General features: G+C 43.0%; 1 protein-coding gene across 2 annotated transcripts in view; it reads right to left on the bottom strand.

Moving 5' to 3' along the window:
* Positions 1-4,199: 4,199 nt before the first annotated feature.
* adamtsl4 (ADAMTS-like 4) overlaps positions 4,200-22,500 on the bottom strand; it is a 73,638-nt gene continuing 55,337 nt past the window's right edge. Inside the window, exons 8-18 of one of the 2 annotated variants that reach the window (XM_084047785.1) lie at positions 22,060-22,244; positions 21,318-21,446; positions 21,182-21,281; positions 19,780-20,031; positions 17,236-17,365; positions 14,038-14,242; positions 12,666-12,839; positions 12,172-12,375; positions 9,735-9,914; positions 8,503-8,650; positions 4,200-7,494 (exon numbers count right to left, since the gene is read on the bottom strand). In XM_084047785.1, the coding sequence (XP_083903911.1) occupies positions 7,364-7,494; positions 8,503-8,650; positions 9,735-9,914; positions 12,172-12,375; positions 12,666-12,839; positions 14,038-14,242; positions 17,236-17,365; positions 19,780-20,031; positions 21,182-21,281; positions 21,318-21,446; positions 22,060-22,244 (1,838 nt within the window). In that variant the 3' untranslated portion in view covers positions 4,200-7,363. Of the gene's footprint in view, positions 7,495-8,502; positions 8,651-9,734; positions 9,915-12,171; positions 12,376-12,665; positions 12,840-14,037; positions 14,243-17,235; positions 17,366-19,779; positions 20,032-21,181; positions 21,447-22,059; positions 22,245-22,500 lie in introns of both variants that reach the window. The other variant, XM_084047784.1, reaches the window with a different exon arrangement.

Genomic DNA, 22,500 nt, shown 5'->3' on the forward strand with positions numbered 1-22,500 from the left:
ATTGATAGAGTTGAGTCAGTGGTTTGTGTGTTACTCTCCATTAGATGGAGATAATGTGTTTTATGATGCTTTTCAAGGAAGATCATGTTTTATGATGTTGTTTGAACCGTTTTACAACCACGTGACAAGCTTCTACACAGTAAAAACTCTCCTGATAATGTATCTCAGTTGTAACTCTGACCTCTGAGAGTTAAAATAACACTTTAGGTATGTGAATACTGTTAATAACTATAGAACTGTTATTAACTGATAACAGAGACTACACCCATAAAGAAATTAAAGATGATAAGACACTGGAACCACACATGCACGCGCGCGCACACACACACACACACACACACACACACACACACACACACACACACACACACACACACACACACACACACACACACACACACACACACACACACACACACACACACACACACACACACACACGTGCACATGCACATGCACACGCACACTTGCTCTAGTCTGTTGTGATCAGTGTTGCCAGATTTTGTAAGATAAATAAGCAACCAAGTCTATAAAAACAAGCCCAAATAAGCAGCCAGGTCTAGAAAAACAAGCCCAAGAGAAGCGACTAGGCCACATGATCAGCACTTGAATCCTATTATGTATCGGATATATTCAAAACATATTTTTTTTTTTTAATATTTGGAATAGCTTTACATTTCAAATACAGTCTTGTATGGGTTCCTGGCCCAAAATATTTTCAGATGGGGGTCCGCGGTCCGCAGATAAATACATATGTATGAGAACCACTGGTTTAAACAACATTTGGAAACAAGCCCAAGTAAGCAACTACAAGCCCCCCCCCCCCCCCCCCCCAAACACAACATGCAACTACCAATATTTACAAAGCGACTTTACAGAAAAACAAGCCCAAAGTCGCAATAAGCGGACATGGCAACAGTGGGTGTGATTTGTCAGGTTTTATATTGTGACTTGGCGCCCTCGTGTGGTCGAAAGAACACTGTATCACTCATACTCATGTGCTGGATAGCAGGAGTTGCATGTGCTATTTTGCTCGCAAGTTGGTGCAAAATTCCCACTATTGGCAACGTGAGACAGTTACTGTACATATAACTAACATAACACAAATACAGAGGTGTATATGTGTGTATACACACAAACCCGAACAAGAAGTAGTCCATTGAAACTGGACCACATACACACACACACGCACATTAGTACCACAGTAACACAAACCTACACATCCCTCACCACACACACACACCGATAATGTTGTGAATAGAACCATTCAACTAGCTGTTAGAATAGTTTAGAACTAGTTAACTAGCTGTTAGAATAGTTTAGAACTAACTAGCTGTTAGAATAGTTTAGAACTAGCTATACTAACTAGCTGCTAGAATAGTGTAGAACTAGCTAACTTTTCAGGATGACTCAAATCCAGGTAGGACCCACGTGCAACACCACACTCAGGAAACTATCATCATCATTCGAGTGCCCTCGAGATCTGCGACACAAGCTGCTTCCATTGGTCTCTGTTGCTCATTGCACACCAAGATAAGGAAACCAAGGAGTACACTTTAATCAGACTTTACTTTATTGCAAACAATAAACTGAGATACACCTTTCACACAAACGCAAGAATCCCTGAAACGCAAACTAAAGCCCAGACAACAGCCTTTATAAACGAGCAGCCAAAACACCCGTCGTCGCTGTCAGGTGAAAACATGTCCATGTCCAGAACTGTTATACTTTTCAGGAAATGGAAAAAAGAACCTGCGTTCCAGCGGATCCAATGTAGTTATTATTTAGTCACAAGCTCTTGTTGGTACTTTTCATTGGTTCAATATGGTTATGAAGTGTGGGTCATGACCGATAGAATAGATTAAGGACCGACACGAGCCAAAATGAGTTTTCTCAGAAGGGTGGGGGGATGGGGGGATCTCCACGCTGGCCTCTGAACACCTCGGTATCCCCCAGGAGGAAGTGGCTAATGGACTTTGCCCGGGAAGGGGAAGTCTGAAGCTCTTTGCTGGAACTGTTGCCCACGCGACCCGACTCCGGATAAGCGGTTGATGATGGATGGATGGATGGACGGACAGTGACAACAGACACCAGGTGAAACATCGCAAGAGACACATTTTCTCTCATATCAATTTTATTGAAAACAAAATGACGCTTTGTTTGGGACATGTTTTTTTTTTTTTTCTTTTTACTTTGTAAATCATATAAAATCCATTTATCAACAGTAACCTTTCAGACTGCTTCTACAAAATAAATTATATGTTCTTTTTATAAGAGATAAATTACTATCATCAATGCACTGCTTTTTATATAAAAGTAAGGAGATGCAAGAATTCAACACTCAAAGCCACACGCGCGCGCGCGTACACACACACACACACACACACACACACTCACTCACTCACTCACTCACTCACTCACTCACTCACTCACTCACTCACTCACACTTTCTCAAGGTGCATTCACACAGGAGGCTAAGATATTCTTTTGTGTCCCTTCATTTGCATGATTTTGGTTGCCGGGACAGAATGTGTTTTTTCGCGTGTTTGTTCGCCTATTTGCATATTCATGCATGCTGTCAATCGCTGTACACACAGGCTACTATGGAAACTATACCAAACATTTAATCTGGCAGTTGTAGGTGTGAAATGAATCAAGATGGAGCAACTACATGATCCATTTCTCGACCAAAAGTAACGGATGTTTTACAATCGAGCCGTGTGTGCTTTTTCTCCCCTCACTGGCATCTCTCCTGGCAGGGACGTCCCGGGGAGGATCTCCCGCTAGGCAAGACGTCAGACGTCAGCAGTAAACAGAAAGCACTTTGTTGACTCAAAGACCAACTCAGGGGCTTGTTTTGTGAACTTTGGAGGCAAATAAAACAGATAGAAAATATGCACAGGGACCCCTCCAGCATTAATTTACCCGTTTTAATCGAATTAACTCTATCTTAAAATCTGTGGGAGCAGCATCAATAATGTGATATAATGATGTCAGGAGACGCGGGGTAAACACAAGCTCTCACAATGAAACGAGAGGTGTCCAAATGCAGCGCATGGCCATGTGTGCATGCTCAGAGTTACAAACGGAAGCCCTTTTCCCCCCGCCATCAACCAGGTCAGATATCGTCACAATTGGCGCGACTTATTGTAGAAGTCCCAGACTCGACGCAAAGCCGAGCGAGTTTGGCGAGCTGTTGGCTATGGCTCGGTGACGGGATAGCTCCAGTTGGACGTGAACTACAGGTGCTCCATTCCAGCTGCCAAGCACATGTCTATATTATGCCTCTGGTGAGTTGTGGACAGTTTCATCATTGATGTAGAAATGTTCACCGTAGACACAAAAGACACGCTGACGGGCTGTCTAGATGCCAATGGTGAAGCAAACTTTGGGATTAAGTTGGGATATTTCAACTTTAGCGAATGAGGAGGAGGCGAAATTCATTCATCCATCCATCCATTTGCGTCGTCTGGGGCACCTCATTCGTGCCCTCAATCAATTTACGTCTTTGCAATGCCTTGGTATGTAATTGCACACAAGAATATTTTCGCCTCCTGTGTGAGTGAACAGTCTGAACACACTTTCACATGCACACTCTCTCACACACACACACACACGCACGCACGCACGCACGCACGCACGCACGCACGCACGCACGCACGCACGCACGCACGCACGCACACACACACGCACGCACGCATACACACGCACACAGATCAATTTGACAGGTCCAATAACAGGCTCACAGCGTGTGTGATAGTAAGATAAGGTGAATAGATGTGATGAACAAACAGACACATACACAACTTCAATATTATACACATTAAAATACATATCTGACATACAGTATATATACACATCACTCTGCTGCACTCAACTGTTTGTGTGTGTGTGTGTGTGTGTGTGTGTGTGTGTGTGTGTGTGTGTGTGCATTCATGCTGCATGTATACATGCATGTAATATGTTTATTTTCTTGAATTTAGAGTGCGTTTTATGAATATTAATCCGTTGCTGAAGTATCAGCCGCATGCGTGTCTGTATTGAGCATGTGTTTATGACATACACAAACGCACACAAAAACACATTTGTACGTACACAAACATGTACTTGTACACCCCCCGCCCCCCCACGCACGCACGCACGCACGCACGCACGCACGCACGCACGCACGCACGCACACACACACACACACACACACACACACACACACACACACACACACACACACACACACACACACACACACACACACACACACACACACACACACACACACACACACACACACACAGCGTGCAGCAGAGCAGAGCAGAGCATAGCATAATAGAATACAGTATTTGAACAAGGTTGTGTTATAGACACAGCAGCTCCAGTCTCTGTCTGACCTCAGAGACTAGAGGTCAAAGGTTCATGATGACATCACACTGTGTTGTTGTGATGACATCAGAGCTCAGGTTTCTCATGTCCAATCACAGCGCAACGAGACACACTCTTTCAAACTAATCGAGGAAGAACACTGTCCCTCCAAGATCAGTTTTATGACGAGTCGTCATCGGTGAGGTGTGACGTTTGTGAACCTCAGATCTGAACAATTTCAAAATGTTAAAATTGAAATCATATCTCATGTTTTGATTCTTTTAGTGAGTCTCCATCTCATCATGAACCATTAGAAAGCTCCTACACATTTTTATATCAGTGCTAATTTAACTCAGAGAGTGTACAGATTACATTAAATTGAATTGAATTTATAGTGGTGCGAGTGATATTTCTTTGTTAAAAAAAAGTTTTTCGTTAAAAAAGTCAAAACTCTATATTCTGAGAGTAATCATTGCTATAGAATCAGAGTGTTTGTTCAGTAACAGGGGTCCCATCCGTCTCTCCAGCTGTTATAATAATAATAATAAACAGGAAATACATTTTACAGCTGGGATACCAATTTGATCCAATCTACTCCACAAAGATCATTTATCAGCTTAAATTGTTGTTCCAGTTCCCAATTTTGTCTGCTCATGTTTTTGTCTCATCACTCCGATTCCAATTTCCAATGTCACTTGTTTATCCTGTATTCTGCATGAGTTCTCTCTCCTGGCTGGATACAATTGGTATCCTGACCTGAAAATGTATTTTCTGTTTACTAAAGAGCTGGAGAGAGGGGGAGACCCCTGTTACTGAACAAGCATTCCTATAGCAAAGGTTACAATCCAAATATGGAGCTATTTAACACTTATTTTAACAAAACAATATCCCTTACACCACCTTTAACTCAACGGATAAATGAACACTGAGGCTTTTGTCTATGTAGCAGGGTGATTATCTTCATGTATACTTCATCGCGCCACAGCGTTGTTTCCTGAAATAACTCATTATTGGCGGGAAGTGACACCGTCATGCAATGAAGTATAAATTGAGCTTAAAGGATCATACCAGCCTTTTCGATACATGGGTCGTCTGTTACCTTCACTTTGATAGTACACAATAGTACTATATTTTTCCGTTATTTAGAAGTTATATTGGTCTATCCATGATTTAAACACGATCAACCTGCCGTCCCTGTTTTGGGCATATTATTATTAGCCAACATTTAAAAAAATGTTCTGAAAAGTTTAAAAAATGAAAATTTACTGATAATAAAATCTAATAAATTATCAAAAATAGCAGAACTGTGTCAGTATGGACGTAGGTGCCCTCTAGTGGATGAAATGTTTGAATCTCCATTTAGACATAAAGTATGGAGGGAAGTACTGTATGTGAGCAATGCCACATGCATTCTGAACATAATGTACATACGGATCCCCGTCCTGAATGTGAGTATAAAGGCCAAGTCAGACCGCATGCGCAGCGACACGTGGGAAGTGCCGCCCGTATAGCACCAACTAGAAGAACACTGCTGCACACTGCAGGGAGAACACCCGGAAATACACAAATCATTTTACACCGCACGGTGACTCCTGCAAATAGAAACAGTGGAACGTCGGACCCCGGACATAAACGCTCGCTGGCAGGCACACATTTAACGCCACCCTGACAATAAATCCCTGAGGATCATTAAAGATCCCACCCATCCCCATAAAATACTTTTTTCCCCCCGCTAAAATCCAAAAGGGTGAAGGGATACAAGATCCTCTCAGCGCGCACTAGCAGGCTGAGGAACAGTTTTTTTCCCCACAGGCTATCAGACTGTTAAATGACAGTGTACAGTGAATGTGCAATAACTGTACTCTGCACTATGCACTTTCCTTGACTGATATTCTTGCCTGTGTTTATCTATTGTTTACGAGTGTTTTAGGTTGTTTTATCGTGTTTTTATTGTTTTATTATACGTTTTTCACATGTATGTACCTAAACAGGGCATCTAAGTGACAATAAAGTGAATCTGAATCTGAATCTACAAGGGTAGGTGCGCCGTTCACAGCCTGTGCGTGTAGTGGCCTTAAAATGGGCCTTTATGCGTGACATAGGATCCACATGTCAAAAAGTCTGGTATGCTCCTTCAAGGAGGGTTAAAGGGCACTAATGAAAAATACATTTTGGTTTGGCGTTGAAGTGCATGGCTGTATATATACGGCAACTGAACACATTATATACACAATGAATAAAAGCTGTCAGGGTGTTTGTTTTATAATATATAATACTAGTTATTTATATAACATAATCACAGTAGATTAAGTCCTGAAGGTGACAACAGCTTCCAACACACTGAAGCACAGTTTCTCAACGGCTGGTCTGTGGGCCCCCTAGGGTCTGTAACTATGAGAACTGTGAGAAGGTACAAATGGAACCTTTTTTCCCCCCGTTGGGAACCACCCCAATGTACACTCAGTGTTAAATTAACTCTGAGAGTGTACAAATGGAACACGCTCTCAGAGTTACCGTCCCAAAAGCGACCGTGTGAAACCCCGGCGGGCCCCCGAAACCGACTTTGAGAAACAGTGCAACAAGGTCACCAAACACCTGCTCGCTCCCTTGGTCACTACAAGAGTTGTCATAGCAACCCATAAATCATGGCTGGAAGGTGTCCTTGACCAATCAGAATCCTATTATAGAACGACCAATCAACAGTCATACTGTTGTTCTCTCCGTACAGTATATTTTTAAATATAATTTATATTTGTATATTTTTAATTTAATGCTTCAAAATATGTGGAAATCGGTCATTTTAAAACGCATTTATATATAAATACATAGAAATATATTTTTGATATATTTTGGCCATTCAAATGATATTTTCTCCAAAGTACACCTTTGTATATTTTGAAACGTATCTCATATTTCTTTTGGAGTAATTTCCTCAGAATATGGCTTGAATATGGTAACCCCTGACCCCTGGTTGACCTTGCCGTCTCGTCTCTGATTGGTCGGCGGGTCAGTGCCTCTTGGAGCGCTGAGCATTCTGGGTGCAGGAGGCGCAGCAGGAGGTCTTGTAGTAGGAGTAGACACACAGTCTGGCCTGCACCACCATGACACAGTTATGACGTCTGTCCCTGCAGTTCTCATCTGGAGGAGAGGAGAGGAGAGGAGAGGAGAGGAGAGGAGAGGAGATCTTTTTAAACTCATGCTCATTAGCCCATGATCAATGTTGCTGTCATAGGAATGTATTTCATTTCACTGTTTGTATATTGTATGCCATTTGTTTTTCTTCGTAAATGAATGCCACACTTCCTCATACTACAGTATCACACTAAAGTAGCAAACATTGTCGATATACAACCTTATAGATCGGCATACGGCTCTATGCACAGTAGCCATATTGGGAATGAATTGGGCCCCTTCCTTACTTCCTTCACAGATGTTACCAATGATACTAATTAAGGCTCTGTTCCATTTAGTGTGGCATAGCGGTTGTCTTATTTTCTTTCTTTTCAAGATCTTTTTATTGGTTTTTAAAGTACAAGGCCCAAGGGCAAGCATACTGCACATACACATATCAAAATTGTTATTACAAAGACAAAGAGTACAATACCACATACCCCTATCCCACCCTCCCCCCACCCTCATTCCCCAGGACAGTTATAGGCACAGTTGTGAGAAAATCAGAAATAAAAAGGAAAACAAAAAGGCACAAAATTAATCAGAGCAGATAGAATTTGTAAAAGCAGATATAGAAGCGGTTGTCTTATTTTCAAGGACCCCCATAACTCTGAGAGTGTACAAATGGAACCAAAATGGAGTGTTTCTAGTGAGCCAACATGCACAATATCAGCACCCTGAACAGAATGGAACAGAGCCTTCATTAGTATCATTGGTAACACCTGTGAAGGAAGTAAGAAGAGGCCCAATTTCTTTCCAATATGACTGCTGTGCATAGAGCCTATTGTTGCACATTTTGGAAAGTGACAGTGGTTAAATATGTCTTGAGGTTTTATAAATAATTAACCAATTTGAAAATTATTAAAGACCTTGGGACTAAATAACTACAATGGATCCACTGGAACACAGGTTCCTTTTTTTTCCCATTTCCTGAAAACAGTTTTGGACAATAATGAATATAAAACAAACAGCTACCAGGCAGCTGTGGGCTGCAGGGGATGATGTTGCAGATCTGTCGATGTGAGGGTTTGCTGTCGGGGTCGCAGTCCGGACTGTGCTGTTTGTCCTGCGTCAGACACCGTACCTCTCTCACCTGCATACCCTCCCCGCACGAACTGGAGCACTGTGACACACGCACACGCACACACACGCACACACACACGCACACACACAAACACGCACACAAACTGTAAATTAGCATTTTTTTTGGCACACGACACAAGCGCACAAGCGTAAATCCAGCTTAACCCATTAAGACCTGAGGCCGAAAAAGAATGTTTTCTCAAAACACTTACGTTGCTATATCAGTGGTTCTCCAACATTTTAATGTCAAGGACCCCCAAAATTGGCCGCCGCCCCCACATCACAAAATGTTTTGTTCCAGGGACCCCCAGAAGCAAAGATTTAAAGGTAGGGTAAGTGATTTTCTTTGGTTAAAATAAGTGTTAAATGGCTCTATATTCTGATAGTACTCATTGCTATAGAGTGTTTGTTCAGTAAAAGGAGTCTCCTTGTCTCTCCAGCTCTTTATAAAACAGAAAATGCATTTTCGTTTCAGTTTCAGTTTCATTTTCAATTTTATCCAATCAGGATAGAGAACTCAATCAGGATATAGATTAAACAAGTGAAATTGGAAGTGATGACACTAAGAAATGAGCAGGCAAAATTGGAACTTGAACACTATAAAAAAGAAGCTTAAAAATGGGTACTTTCTCCTGATTGGCTGAGATTTTGACACCTACCAAAAAATGTATTTTCTGTTTATTAAAGAGCTGGAGAGACGGGGAGACTCCTGTTACTGAAAAAACACTCTATAGCAATGATTACTATCAGAATATAGTGCTTTAACCTTTTAACAAAATACTTTTTGTTTTAACCAAAAAATATCACTTACCCTACCTTTAAGTAAAAAATATTTGCTTTATAAATATATATATTCAAAGATTTGCACAAACGTTCACGCGCTATGAGCTTGTATATCTGCTATTATTTTGTATAAAATAATGGTTAAAGTGATTCAAATGATTATGACGCTATATTAACTACTTTTGCTGGGGACCCCCCTGGAACCCCCCCAAGGACCCCTGGGGGTCCCCGGACCCCACTTTGAGAACCAATGTGCTATATACCTGTATGGCTAAAATCTAAAATGACACAGACGCTTTCCTGTATTGAAGGGGTTAAAAAGGTTAAAAGGTGTGACTTACTGCGGTCCATTCTGTAGTGAACCAGGCCGGGGGACAGTTGACCATGTGACACTCCTTCACAGCGGGGGGTTTGTCCAGGTCCCGACACTCGCCGGGCGGCACCACGTTCAAATCGCTCCCCGCCTTCCGCACGCAGATGACGTCACGCCGCTGGGTTCCGTTCCCACAGCGAACGTTACACTTGACGTACGAGAGGAAAATACAGAAATCAATAATGATAGCTATACATTAAAGTAAAATCAATATAAACTAGAAAAAGTGCTCCTCGGAGCACAACTCTCCGCTGTTGGGAATGTTGGGAATGTTCTATCTGTATAAGTGTCCTATCCGTCCTGTCTGTATAAGTGTCCTATCCCTCCTGTCTGTATAAGTGTCCTATCCGTCCTGTCTGTGTAAGTGTCCTATCCGTCCTGTCTGTGTAAGTGTCCTATCCAATTGTTACAGTATCCGCCATTTCTCAACCATTTCGTGATTGTTCCTGTCTTACCTCACTCTTACCAGACTTGTGTTGGGAATGTTGGGAATGTTCTAATTCTTATGTTCTAACTGTCCTATCCATCCTGTCTGTATAAGTGTCCGATCCGTCCTGTCTGTATAAGTGGCCTATCCGTCTGTATAAGTGTCCTATCCGTCTTGTCTGTATAAGTGTCCTATCCGTCCTGTCTATGTAAGTGTCCTATCCCTCCTGTCTGTGTAAGTGTCCTATCCCTCCTGTCTGTATAAGTGTCCTATCCGTCCTGTCTGTATACTGTAAGTGTCCTATCCGTCCTGTCTGTATACTGTAAGGGTCCTATCCGTCCTGTCTGTGTAAGTGTCATATCCCTCCTGTCTATGTAAGTGTCCTATCCGTCCTGTCTGTATAAGTGTCCTATCCGTCCTGTCTGTATAAGTGTCCTATCCGTCCTGTCTGTATAAGTGTCCTATCCGTCCTGTCTGTGTACTGTAAGTGTCCTATCCGTCTGTGTAAGTGTCATATCCCTCCTGTCTATATAAGTGTCCTATCTGTCCTATCTGCCAATTATGTATCAGCCATGCAGCCATTTCGTGATGGTTCCTGTCTTACCTCACTTTGACAGTGGCAGAGACACTGTCAAAGTGACGCCATGTATTTATACAGTATTTCACCGTATTGTCACATGTCACGTGAGGCTTGACCAATCGGTGTGTCATATTTAGAAAGTGACAACAATACTCTCCTGCGGAGAGTAACTAGAAAATGTGCTCCTCGGAGCACAGGTCTCCGCCAGGCGAGGTGGTAAAACTGTTCCTGATTAATTCTGTCTTACCTATTTATATTACATATTGTGATGTCACGTGAAGCTTGACCAATCCAAGGTGTTCACAGACGGACGGACACAGACACGGACGGACAAAGTGAAAACATACTCTCCACCATGCCTTCGGCCTGGCGGAGACAACAATGCTACTGTTATTACTAATCTGCGAGCTACAGATAAGACAGCCCAACCCTTCACACTTTGCTGATCGTTCCCTGAAAGTTCCCTGAAAAGTCCACAGTTTTCCCCCCTGTTCGCGCCTGATTAGCCTTTGTTTGAATTTACACAATTTCACACCTGCCACCAATTCGCACCTGGCAAATGTCCTACTTTCTCCATGAATTGTATTTCCATTAAAGTTCTCAAATGTCGCATGTGAAGCATAGCGTTAGTTCATGCAGGACACGGAAGTCTTGCACGCCTCAGCTGTAATCGGCTGTCAGTCAGCTGATGTGAACATCAGCCTAGCCTCCTATTCCCCATTGACAGCTCTGCTGGTCGTTACGTCACACATTCATACTCCAATCAGAGCTCACGCCTTAACAAGGAGGTCCCTTTAAATACGGCTTTGCGTCCACTAGGTCTCTGCTTGTCTTGCTGCCTGCTTCACTGCTGCTCAGCTGCCTCCTCCACCCCAGCCTCCACCTTTTGATCAGAGTCTGGCATAGGCTCAAATACTTGTGATATTATATCTGCTAATTCACACTAATATGTCAATGTATTACTTATTGTTTGATATTGTATCCCTATGGGGGTTTTGCTTAACATTTCCTGATTTTGCTTAGCATGCTGCTTGGACAAAATTCAGGGAATATCTCCAGGAGCGGAGCCTTTAACGCCAAGCTTAACTGTATTCCATTTGTTGCAATAAATGGTTTAATCTACCTTGACGTGAGTGTTCCTGACTGCACTGTAGTTCAGGCATGATACACTCGGGAGGTTTCACACATTACATGCATATTACTATGTGGGTGTATGCGGATGCCTATGGGATGTGTCATAGATGTGTCATACACTGACACTAACTGCGGGTTATTGCACATGCGTGCGTATGTGTGTGTGTGTGTGTGTGTGTGTGTGTGTGTGTGTGTGTGTGTGTGTGTGTGTGTGTGTGTGTGTGTGTGTGTGTGTGTGTGTGTGTGTGTGTGTGTGTGTCCTACCTGGGACCAGGGACTGCTGTACCAGCTGGTGATGGAGACACATGGCCCGCCGTTACAAGCCTTCATCTCTGCCGGTTTGTCCCCAACACAGTCCGCTCCTCCTCCTCCTCCTCCTCCTCCTCCATCTCCTCTTCCTGCTCCTGCTCCTCCTGTTAGACACACCACCTCCCTCCTGTCCACTCCTGGACCACACTCTGCTGAACACTGAGGGGGAGAGAGAGAGAGAGAGAGAGAGAGAGAGAGAGAGAGAGAGAGAGAGAGCGAGAGAGAGAGAGAGAGACAGAGACAGAGACAGAGACAGAGACAGACAGGCAGGTATTTTCAATGCTGTCCTAAAATGTACATGTTCTTACAGGTATAGTAGTACAAATCTGTGTGTGTGTGTGTGTGTGTGTGTGTGTGTGTGTGTGTGTGTGTGTGTGTGTGTGTGTGTGTGTGTGTGTGTGCGCGCACGCGCACGCGCATGCGAGTGCGTGTGCGTGCGTGTTACGTACAGTTTTGCTCCAGTCAGTGAAGTACCAGTTGGTGACACACTGTCCCATGTTGCATTCCTCACTTCCTGGTGGGCGGAGCCTGCCGCTACACTCCGTGTCACTCACTTCGTTGCCGTCGTCGTCGACGCAAAGAACGGGGCGACTTCTCTGCCCTATGCCACAGACAACAGAACACTGAGAGAGAGAGAGAGAGAGATAGACAGAGAGACAGACAGTGTCAAAATAACGGATTATTTGACATAATGATTTGATTTCCCTTGTACGTGCAGTGATAATTATCACCCTCCCCACCCGCCTTCCCTCCACCGAACACGGGCCAATTGTGTTTCGTATAGACGCTCGGCAAAGCCGGATGCACCGCGGTGCATTCGAACCCCTAGACTCCGCGGCAGTGTTGATTTCGTCGACTAAAACTAGATCGGTTATTTTCAGCACGCAACCATGTGTAAAATCGGGTATTACGACGCCATCAAGGCACCGCCATAATACATTTTTGGCGACCAAATCAACTGCAGATTTAGTCGACTATAATCTTATGGTATTTAGTCGACTGAAAGTAGACCAAAACTAAAACATTTCAGATGGCTAAAATATGACTAAAACTAAATGGATTTATTCAAAAGACTATGACTAAAACTGTCATAAATGTGCTGTCAAAATCAACACTGCTCCTCGGTGGTGGGCAGTGCCCGTGTATGATTTCACATTGAACAATACTAACTGGTAATAGTCTTAAAGGAGAATTTTGGACTAAAGTTTTATTACCTTTTCTATGATGTTATGATATCTTAGGATGAATGGTACAGTAGAAAAATTTCATAACTCCACCCCTGGTCCGCCACAGTTTAAAAGCCCTCTAAGCTGCCTCATTCACTAGAATGGGGAATCTCACTTACAGTTGAAGCGGATAGGCCTTAGGTTAGATCACATATTTTAATAGATTTTTTTTTTTTTTGAGATCTGATGTTCATAGTGAAAAAAACAAAACAAAAAAAAAACAGAAGTCTCGCTAGACGAGATTGAAATCTCGAGATTGAAATCTGGTCTAGCAAGACTTCTGTTTTTTTTTTTTCTTCTTTTTTTTGGACAGTGTTCTGTCACTATGAACGTCAGATATCTCTCTCAAAAAAAAAAAAAAAGCTATTAAAATATGTGATCTAACCTAAGGCCTATCCGCGCACCTTTTTAAGCTGTGGCGGACCAGGGGTGGAGTTATGATTTTTTTTTACTGTACCATTCATCCTAAGATATCATAACATCATAGAAAAGGTAATAAAACTTTAGTCCAAAATTCTCCTTTAAGTGGCAATAATATTAACTGGTAATAGACATAGGGGCCGTGTCCACAGAACAAGCATTTTGGACTTCTCACCGCGCTCCAGTCGGAGCCCACCTCCCAGTGGGAGCAGAGGCTGGGCTGACAGGGCTGGGTGGAGGCCGGGGGCCGCAGGGTGGAGCAGTGGTTGGGGTGCACCATGGTGGAGCGGTTCCCGAACGCCTGCCGGCACTGGAGCTGTCTCTGCTGGAGGCCCTGGCCGCACGACACGCTGCACTCTGACCACGCACTGCTCTCCCAGCTGTACGCACACGCACGCACGCACGCAGACAGAGAGACAGACAGACAGACAAAAATAGGGAGGGAGACAGAGAGAGGTCAGGTCTGTGGTTCTCAACCTCTGGGCCGGGGACCACTGGTGGGTATTGCAAGTGGGGCCCCAAGACACTACGATTTTTATCATAATATAACATTAATATAAAATAAATAATGCAAAAAATAAATAAACATGTAAGTAAGTCGGAGAGGCTTATTGTCGGTATCAGCCGAGAAAGCGGGAGTCTATCCTTGTTATAATGCACTACTAGACCAGTGGTTTTCAACCAGTGGTCCTTGAGGGGATTCCAGGTGGTCCCCAGCTAAATGATGGGGACCGCCATTTAGCTGATACCATTTAGCTCCATCATTCCTTAAATGATGGAGAGTTGGCAACCAAATGGACCCTTATAGATCTTTAACTCTTGAGAGCGTAAAATGAAAACAAATGGAGCCTTACGAGTCCATTTAGTTTCATTTTACGCTCTCAGGAGTTACATTATTGTTGCATTACTTAATTTACAAGAAGTCTCCACAATTAGAGAATGTAGAAGAATTGTTATTTTGATCAACGTTTGCCTGTAATCTTATCCAAAGATAACAAAATATGCTAAGTCTTGGGTCTGAGAGTCTAAATCTCATCAAACAGTGGTTCCGAGGCGCAAATGCTGAATAAATAATGGACCTTGATATGAAAAGGGTTGAAAACCACTGCAGAGAGAGTGAGAATGTGTTGGCACATTACATTGACATTTAATGTGTTTTAATAGTTCTAGGTCTTGAAGTAGAAAATCAGTTTTGCTGTCTTAGAATTTGCCCATCACTCATTTGCCTTTAAAACTGTGTGAATGGAACGTATTCAAGTTGATGCAGCCTAACTGTCGCACGAGAACGCAGTGTATCTAGTTGTTAATAGTCTAGACAAGTACAGGGTCTAACCACAAACTTCGGCTAGTTAGTTCAAACAACACCTGAACCGTGAGAACAAAGAAATGCAAAAATCTACAGTTGGAAGCGTTCGTTCAAACACGAACTGAACAGAAAGAACAAAGAAATGCAAAAGTGTACAGTTGGAAGTGTTCGTTCAAACAGGCCCTGAACAGAGAGAGAACACAGAAATGCAAAAGTCTACAGATAGAAATGTTAGATTATGCTAGTATCTGTCAGAATGCAAAATCCTAGAAGCTAGAAACGGTTACTTACATGGTTACATGATTTGACTGCCAATATTATAGCTTTGCTATGTGAGTAGCTTAGTCAGCCAAAGTCACCTGTCTGCTGTTAGAATGAGAGTTTTGTCATGCTATACAGAGTGTGCTTTATTCCTACAGTATATTAAAGGAGGATTTCACCCAAAAAATTACTTATTTTCTATCAATTGCACACCCTATGAAGCCTTGAATCCATGGATTCTTTTTTGTTTTTGTCGCATTCCTAAGCTAATGATTTGATTCCCGTCTCCTACCGGCTAATGTATCCGGTAGGAGACACAAAGTAGATCATTTGTGTATACACATAGTCATCAAATTATTAGCTTAGGAATGCCACAAAAACAAAAATAAATCCATGAAATCAAGGCTTCATGGGGTGTGCAATTGATAGAAAATAAGTCATTTTTTGGGTGAACTCCTCCTTTAAAGTTTGTCTCAGATCGGGGCTCTCGCCTTACTTAGGATCTAGGTATCTGGTGAGACTTCAGTGCACTGAATAAAGAAAGCATCGCCTTAATAGTGTCCTGGAGTCTCTGAGTTTGGGTATCCGAGTTATTCTCTACCAGTCTTATTTGAATTCAGAGGTGTCATTTCAGAAAGAAAAACTATAGGGGGTGGCAAAAAAGTGACCACTTAAGCCCTATTTCATAAGGGCAAAAAATTGTCGATCTATATGCTTACAACGCGTCACAATGCAACACGTTGTGAGCGTGTAGATCGGCTATTTTTCGGCATTTAAAATAAACGTTAACATTTTACAGCTCCAAAGTAGCCTGACAGCGCATCGCGGGTTCGAGTCCCGCTTCCGACGATGTTTGCTGCATGTCTCTCCCCATCTCTCTCTCTCTCTCTCTGTTTCTGTCAGTCTCTACTGTAATACTATAAATAAAGGCCAAAAAGACCCCCCACCCCAAAAAAAAAAATCTATACAATTCATGTATGGTTGCACACAAGAAAACGTGTCTATAACACTTGTAACAGGTAAATGGATGGGTGTGGATTGGGTTTATAGACTGTAAATAAGTTGAGATTGAATAACGCAGATCTAAAATCAGATTAACCTGCAAAAACAATACAATTTTAGGTTAAATGCAAACTCTAGGCGGTGGCAATGGCCACCCCCTGCAACCCCAAGTTAGGCCCCTGTTTGAATTCCCTTAGCCAACGCTTAGCCACCGAATTCTTTCGTTTGAAGGTGCCCGGCTCAACAATATCATGAAACTGAGAAAACAGCCAGAACACAGTAAATGTCCTTTTCACACAGTTTTATTTTACCTCCACCTTTTTTTATCTCCACAGACAGAGCAACGGACACGTTTCAACCTAACAGGTCTTCCTCAGCGCTGTCAGTCTACACCCAATCTACACTGTAAAATCTTTAACTCTGAGAATCTGCAAATGGGACCAAATGGACCCGTTTGGTTCATTTGGTTCCATTTGCACACTCTCTGAGTTACGGGTCGTAACTCCTTAAGGACCCTAAGGGGTCCATGGACCCAAAAGGACCCAATGCAACAATAAAGTGCTTTTCTGAACCTGGCTCGATCCTGCGCGCACGGGACTGTATACAGCAAAGTGGATCATAATGCTTTGCCCCTGGGCCCAGCTTTAGCTTGTTCATCCACTCTGCATGTGTGTGTGTGTGTGAGTGTGAGTGTGAGTGTGAGTGTGAGTGTGAGTGTGAGTGTGAGTGTGTGTGTGTGTGTGTGTGTGTGTGTGTGTGTGTGTGTGTGTGTGTGTGCGCGTGTGTGTGTGCGTGTGAACGTACAAGGCAGGACAGGGTTGCGTGTTGCAGGGCTCTTCTTCAAGAAGTGGTTTGGCTGCAGAGTCACACTTCCTCTCAGGAACCTCCTCATCAGAATGACGATTCACGCACACTACCACCCTGTACTGAGAACCTGGAGAGAGAGAGAGAGAGAGAGAGAGAGAGAGAGAGAGAGAGAGAGAGAGAGAGAGAGAGAGAGAGAGAGAGAGAGAGAGAGAGAGAGAGAGAGAGAGAGAGAGAGAGAGAGATCCTTGTACTTAGGGGTTCTTTGTTGTTGTGTGTCCCACCAGTGTCCAATAGGGAAGTCAAAACATGGTGGGGTCAGTTCTAACCCACAATGCACTTTCTGCTCTATTATATAAAATGAATTATACACATTATAGTAAATAAAAAAGTTTGACATAATTATTAAATAAAGTGATGGACATATGCTGTATATAAAATGTTACACATATATTAAATAACGTTATTCATATTATATTTATATTACATCATGGCAAAGTAACTACTTTACACTACCCAAACTTCCACCAAAGTTTAATTGTGCTTTAGCAACTTTCAATTTGGCGTCCATATTTTGGCCATGTCATTATAGGTAAAAATGGTCAAGCATTTAAAAAACTGTCAAATTCTCTGTTTTCCTCATAATAGAGGGAATTAAGCTCAATAAATGGTCAAATCGTTACGCGGCAGATACAAGCACCACATTTGGTACACACATTCTTTTGGGTGTATCTCACCATTTCAGAAGGGGTTCCCGAAAATTCAGACCCATTAAAGGCTTTTTAAAAGGGAAAATCCAAAATGGCCACCAGAAATGACCCATGATTCGCAAAAGGTGATATAACGCTGTCATTTTGGCTGATTGTGCTAATTATAGCTTTTGCATTTATAGTAAATAGAGTAATAATAAAGGATATGGCCAAAGCCACCAATAAACATGTCTTATATATGTTTTAAACTTTAAACACCAAACAACAAAAAACACTCTGAACCTTCCAAATTAATCATTTTCTGAGTGATTAATTGTCAATGTCAATATGTACATTGTTTTAAAACTTTTACAAGACCTATTGGATGATTATCTATAGACAATATTGTTAAAATCTTCATATGAACATACATTATTTTGCTTCTAGTCTGCAGTTTTAGTGTTGTCACAAATATATAATTTTTTCAATACATCTGAATATTTGCAACACATTTGCTGCACTATTGATACAGTACCAGTCATGCCTCCTTCTAAGTTAGTTCTTGTTTCTGCATAGTGGTCCCGTGCACGTGCGCACTCACACACACAGCCAGAGAACCACTTTTACTGCTATTTAGCACCATTTATATTTAGTGTGAGATATGATCTACTGGTCCACAAATTTCAACATAAAGTTTATGATAAAATGTACCACTTCTGTAACTGCTCACTTCTCTCTTATTTTATCTTTTTGTAATCGGTTTCCTCCCATAACGTGAGAAAAGGCAAGTAGTGTCAAAATAGGAGATAGTATCATAAGCCATGTCCAGCCATGATGAAGTTGGTGATAAAATTGACCACTTCTGTAACTTAGTCATACTTCTCTTTTTTTTTAATCTTTTGTCTTCAGTTTTCTCCCATAAAGTGAAAAAAGCTGTTTCATAAGCCTATGCAGTACCATACTGTATGGTTTGCAAAAGAGACCTACAATTTACAATTTAGGCATTTAGCAGACGCTCTTAATCTGGAGGAGATAAGCAAGGTAAACACATACCTGTACATCAAATGCATAGAGACAGTGCAGTGCCTCAGTAATCTAAGATCATACCTAGCATCAGTCTAAACGGTACAATATCAAAAAAATAAATGATCTGTACAGACTAAAGTGGAGTCTGAAGAGGTGTCTTCAGACTACGGTGGAAAAGTGGGAGTGAGTCTCTAACTGCCATGGGGAGTTTTTTCCACAGTTTGGGAGCCAAAAGTGAGTCTGGGACATATGGAGCGTTGTCCAGGGTGTTTTAGGGAAAGTTCTGACAGCTTCCCTGTGTCCCCTACACACACCATGCACACACATTTGCACCAAATGCATTTGAGCTATGTTTACAGTTTATATATTAGATGCCGGTAGTTGCTGGAAGTACCTGTATTGATATACAGGTACTTCCAGCAACTACCGGCAATCAAATTGTCCTTTGGGGTTGCCGTAGCTTAGTGGGTAGAGGGGCAGTCTAGTAAGAACGTCACTGCTACCAAATGGCACACATGAGTTAATACTAAAGAGTAATGATCAAGAAGATGTATAGTGTAAACTCTCTCCGCTATTGAAATCATCATAACTCACTGAATTGGCAACCGATTTTCACACGGTTTGGTTTGTTATAAATGTCAGACATGTAGATATGTTATGATATATGATATGTTAGCTAAACACCTAAAACACCTTGTTATGGCCAGCTGCCATTCTTAATACGGAGGCAGCGTTGATGTACGGCCGGACAATGCTGCGTCTGCGTATTCATGTCTTATGGCGACCACTGCATTCCCATGATGCAACACATTTGCATTTGACCTCTGACCTTTGCCACAGGAAACAGAACACTGGGTGAAGCCGCGTCTCTTCCAGACGAACGGGGGCTGGGTGTCGGGGGGGACGTCGGTGCGAGGAGGGATCCGAGCGTTCCTATTGGGCGCCGAGCCGCGAGGGCGGGACCTGTCGGATGTCCATCTGTCCGAGGAAGAGGAGGAGGAGGAGGCGGGGAAAGAGGGGAGAGAGATGGGAGGTGGAAGAGGAGGAGGAGAATCTTCCTCAACTGACACGGTGAGAGGAGCTGAGAGAGGGGAGGAGAGGAGAGGAGAGGAGAGGAGAGGAGAGGAGAGGAGAGGAGAGGAGAGGAGAGGAGAGGAGAGGAGAGGAGAGGAGAGGAGAGGGTGAATCAATGTAATGATGACATCATAATGAAGTCATGGTCTCATGACTACCGGACAAACTCCGGCATACAGGCACGCATATAAACACACAAGTGCACGCACACATTCGCGCACGAACGCACGCACGCACGCACGCCTGCTTTCGCACACGCACTCTCTCTGACCACTCCCTCTAATGTCTCATGTGTTTTGGATTAGCTCTGTCTGTCCTTGGCTGAGGGAAGGAGACATGTTTGATTTAGTGTTGTGACAGAACTCAGCTGTGTTCTGACCATGAGTCATGGCAAATTTCATGGCCTAATACCTCCCCTCCATCTTTATTATTCTTTATCCTTTGTTTGGATCTGTCTGAATCATGTGATGACAATGTGTTGGGATTGTGTGTATCAAAAGGCACGGGCCCACTGGGAGAAGGGATATAATAAAGCACTTTCGTTACGCCTGATTTGTACTTAGTCGCGAATGCGACACGTTGTGAGCTTGAAGATCGCATGTGACACCGTTATATGACTGAGCATGACTTAGGGCGGCATTACACTTCAACCACAGTGACAGGCTGTATGAGGTCAAATCTTTGAACAGTGAACACGTTGACAAGTAGTGCGGCATGTTGTCATCATCACTAGGACATTAAATGAAGAAAGAGGCCGCAGTGCTCATAGCCATGATGCCAAAGGTATTCTAATGATAAACAACCAACGTTTCAACCACACAAAGATCTTCTTCAGGGATTGACACAAGATTCAGATTAGTGCGATTCACACACAGTGCTGTGATAGATGCTACAGCTGTTCTCTGTTTTAGGCTATTCAGATTTAGCCTTAAATGTATTTAAATATTGTTGTGCATCATGGATTTTGTCAATAGTTTTGTATAATATGGATTTTGTACCTGACCTTGATATTAATTGTCAACGCATGATTGTCTGCCCCTCCCAAGTTACCTTGCAAGCAGCGCGGCCTCTTTCTTTATGTACCGTGGTCAGCACCTCAGCAATATTGGTGTGTGCCCTTCTTGCCAGACAGACAGACAGACTACATGAGGACTTACTGGCACTGCGGAGCGGTGATCTCCCACCATCTCTCTCCCTGTGTCTCTCTCTCTCCACTGTGACATCTCTCTCTCGAGGTCTCTCTCTCTCCAACATCACCTCTCTCTCTCGTGGTCTCTCTCTCTCCAACGCCACCTCTCTCTCTCGGGGTCTCTCTCTCTCCGTCGCTACCTCTCTCTCCTTGGGTCTCTCGCTCTCTGCGTCCTTGTCCGCCGGGACGTAGTATTCATAGTCGATGCCTGGGTTCTGTTTGTGGTAGATGATCTGGACAGACACACACAAAACATTTTAATTGAGTAATCACATAATATATAGCAAGATTATTATTTTACGATAAATACATGGAGTGCTTTAGCCTTGGTAATAAAAAAAGTGCTGAGTCAGTTGATTGTTTTAAAGTCTCTTAAAAACACATTTGTTTCATAAGCACTTTGTTTATTTTTCTCCCCAGTGAGTTGTAACTTCTAGAGTTGCCATTTATTCCGTGAGAGCAATAAGCAATCCGGTCTATGAATATTATATGTTTATGAATTGAATACCAAGAACCTCATTGGAAACAAGACCGCAAGGACTTTTTTGGACGGACCTTTTAGACAGTATTTTAACTGTACTTTCTGCCTAATAAAATATTCAATCAATCAATCAATACTGTAAGCGCAAATGCATCGCTTTTTTCATCGATTTTCTTGTTATTACCTGGCAACCCCCTGCCCCCTTTTCTCTCTCTCTCTCACACACACACACACACACACACACACACACACACACACACACACACACACACACACACACACACACACACACACACACACACACACACACACACACACACACACACACACACACACAGGGGTAGTAGTGTGGTTGTAGGACTTACATAAAGGTGTAGTAGTGTGGTTGTAGGTCCTGGAGCAATCAGGGACTCTCCCCTCTCCTGCTGCCCAGCGGAGGATGCTCGGGGTCGGGTGTAGGTGAAGCTGGTTCCCCCTCCCTGGTACGACCCCGGGGGGTCCACGGCCCAGCGCCCGTTCACCACGGACACACCTGTACCGCTACGCAGGGCTGTGTGTGTGTGTGTATGGGGTGAGGAGAGGAGACACAGAGAGAGGAAGTGTCAAGTCTCCTTCAACCACTTAAACCCTATACACTACATCATAGACTGGAGTCCCGGGGGTCTATACCCCTTTTCTTCTTGACGAATGTTGGCCTAGAATGTTCGCATATTAAAACATGGCCAGAATAGGGATGCCAGGATTCATTTAGGGCACCATCACTTGGGCGCTGGTGTCGACTGTTCGCCGCTTCACCTCCCAATGTA

Source organism: Gymnoscopelus microlampas (assembly GCF_963454915.1).
Source record: "Gymnoscopelus microlampas genome assembly, chromosome: 3".
NCBI classification, from domain to species: domain Eukaryota; kingdom Metazoa; phylum Chordata; class Actinopteri; order Myctophiformes; family Myctophidae; genus Gymnoscopelus; species Gymnoscopelus microlampas.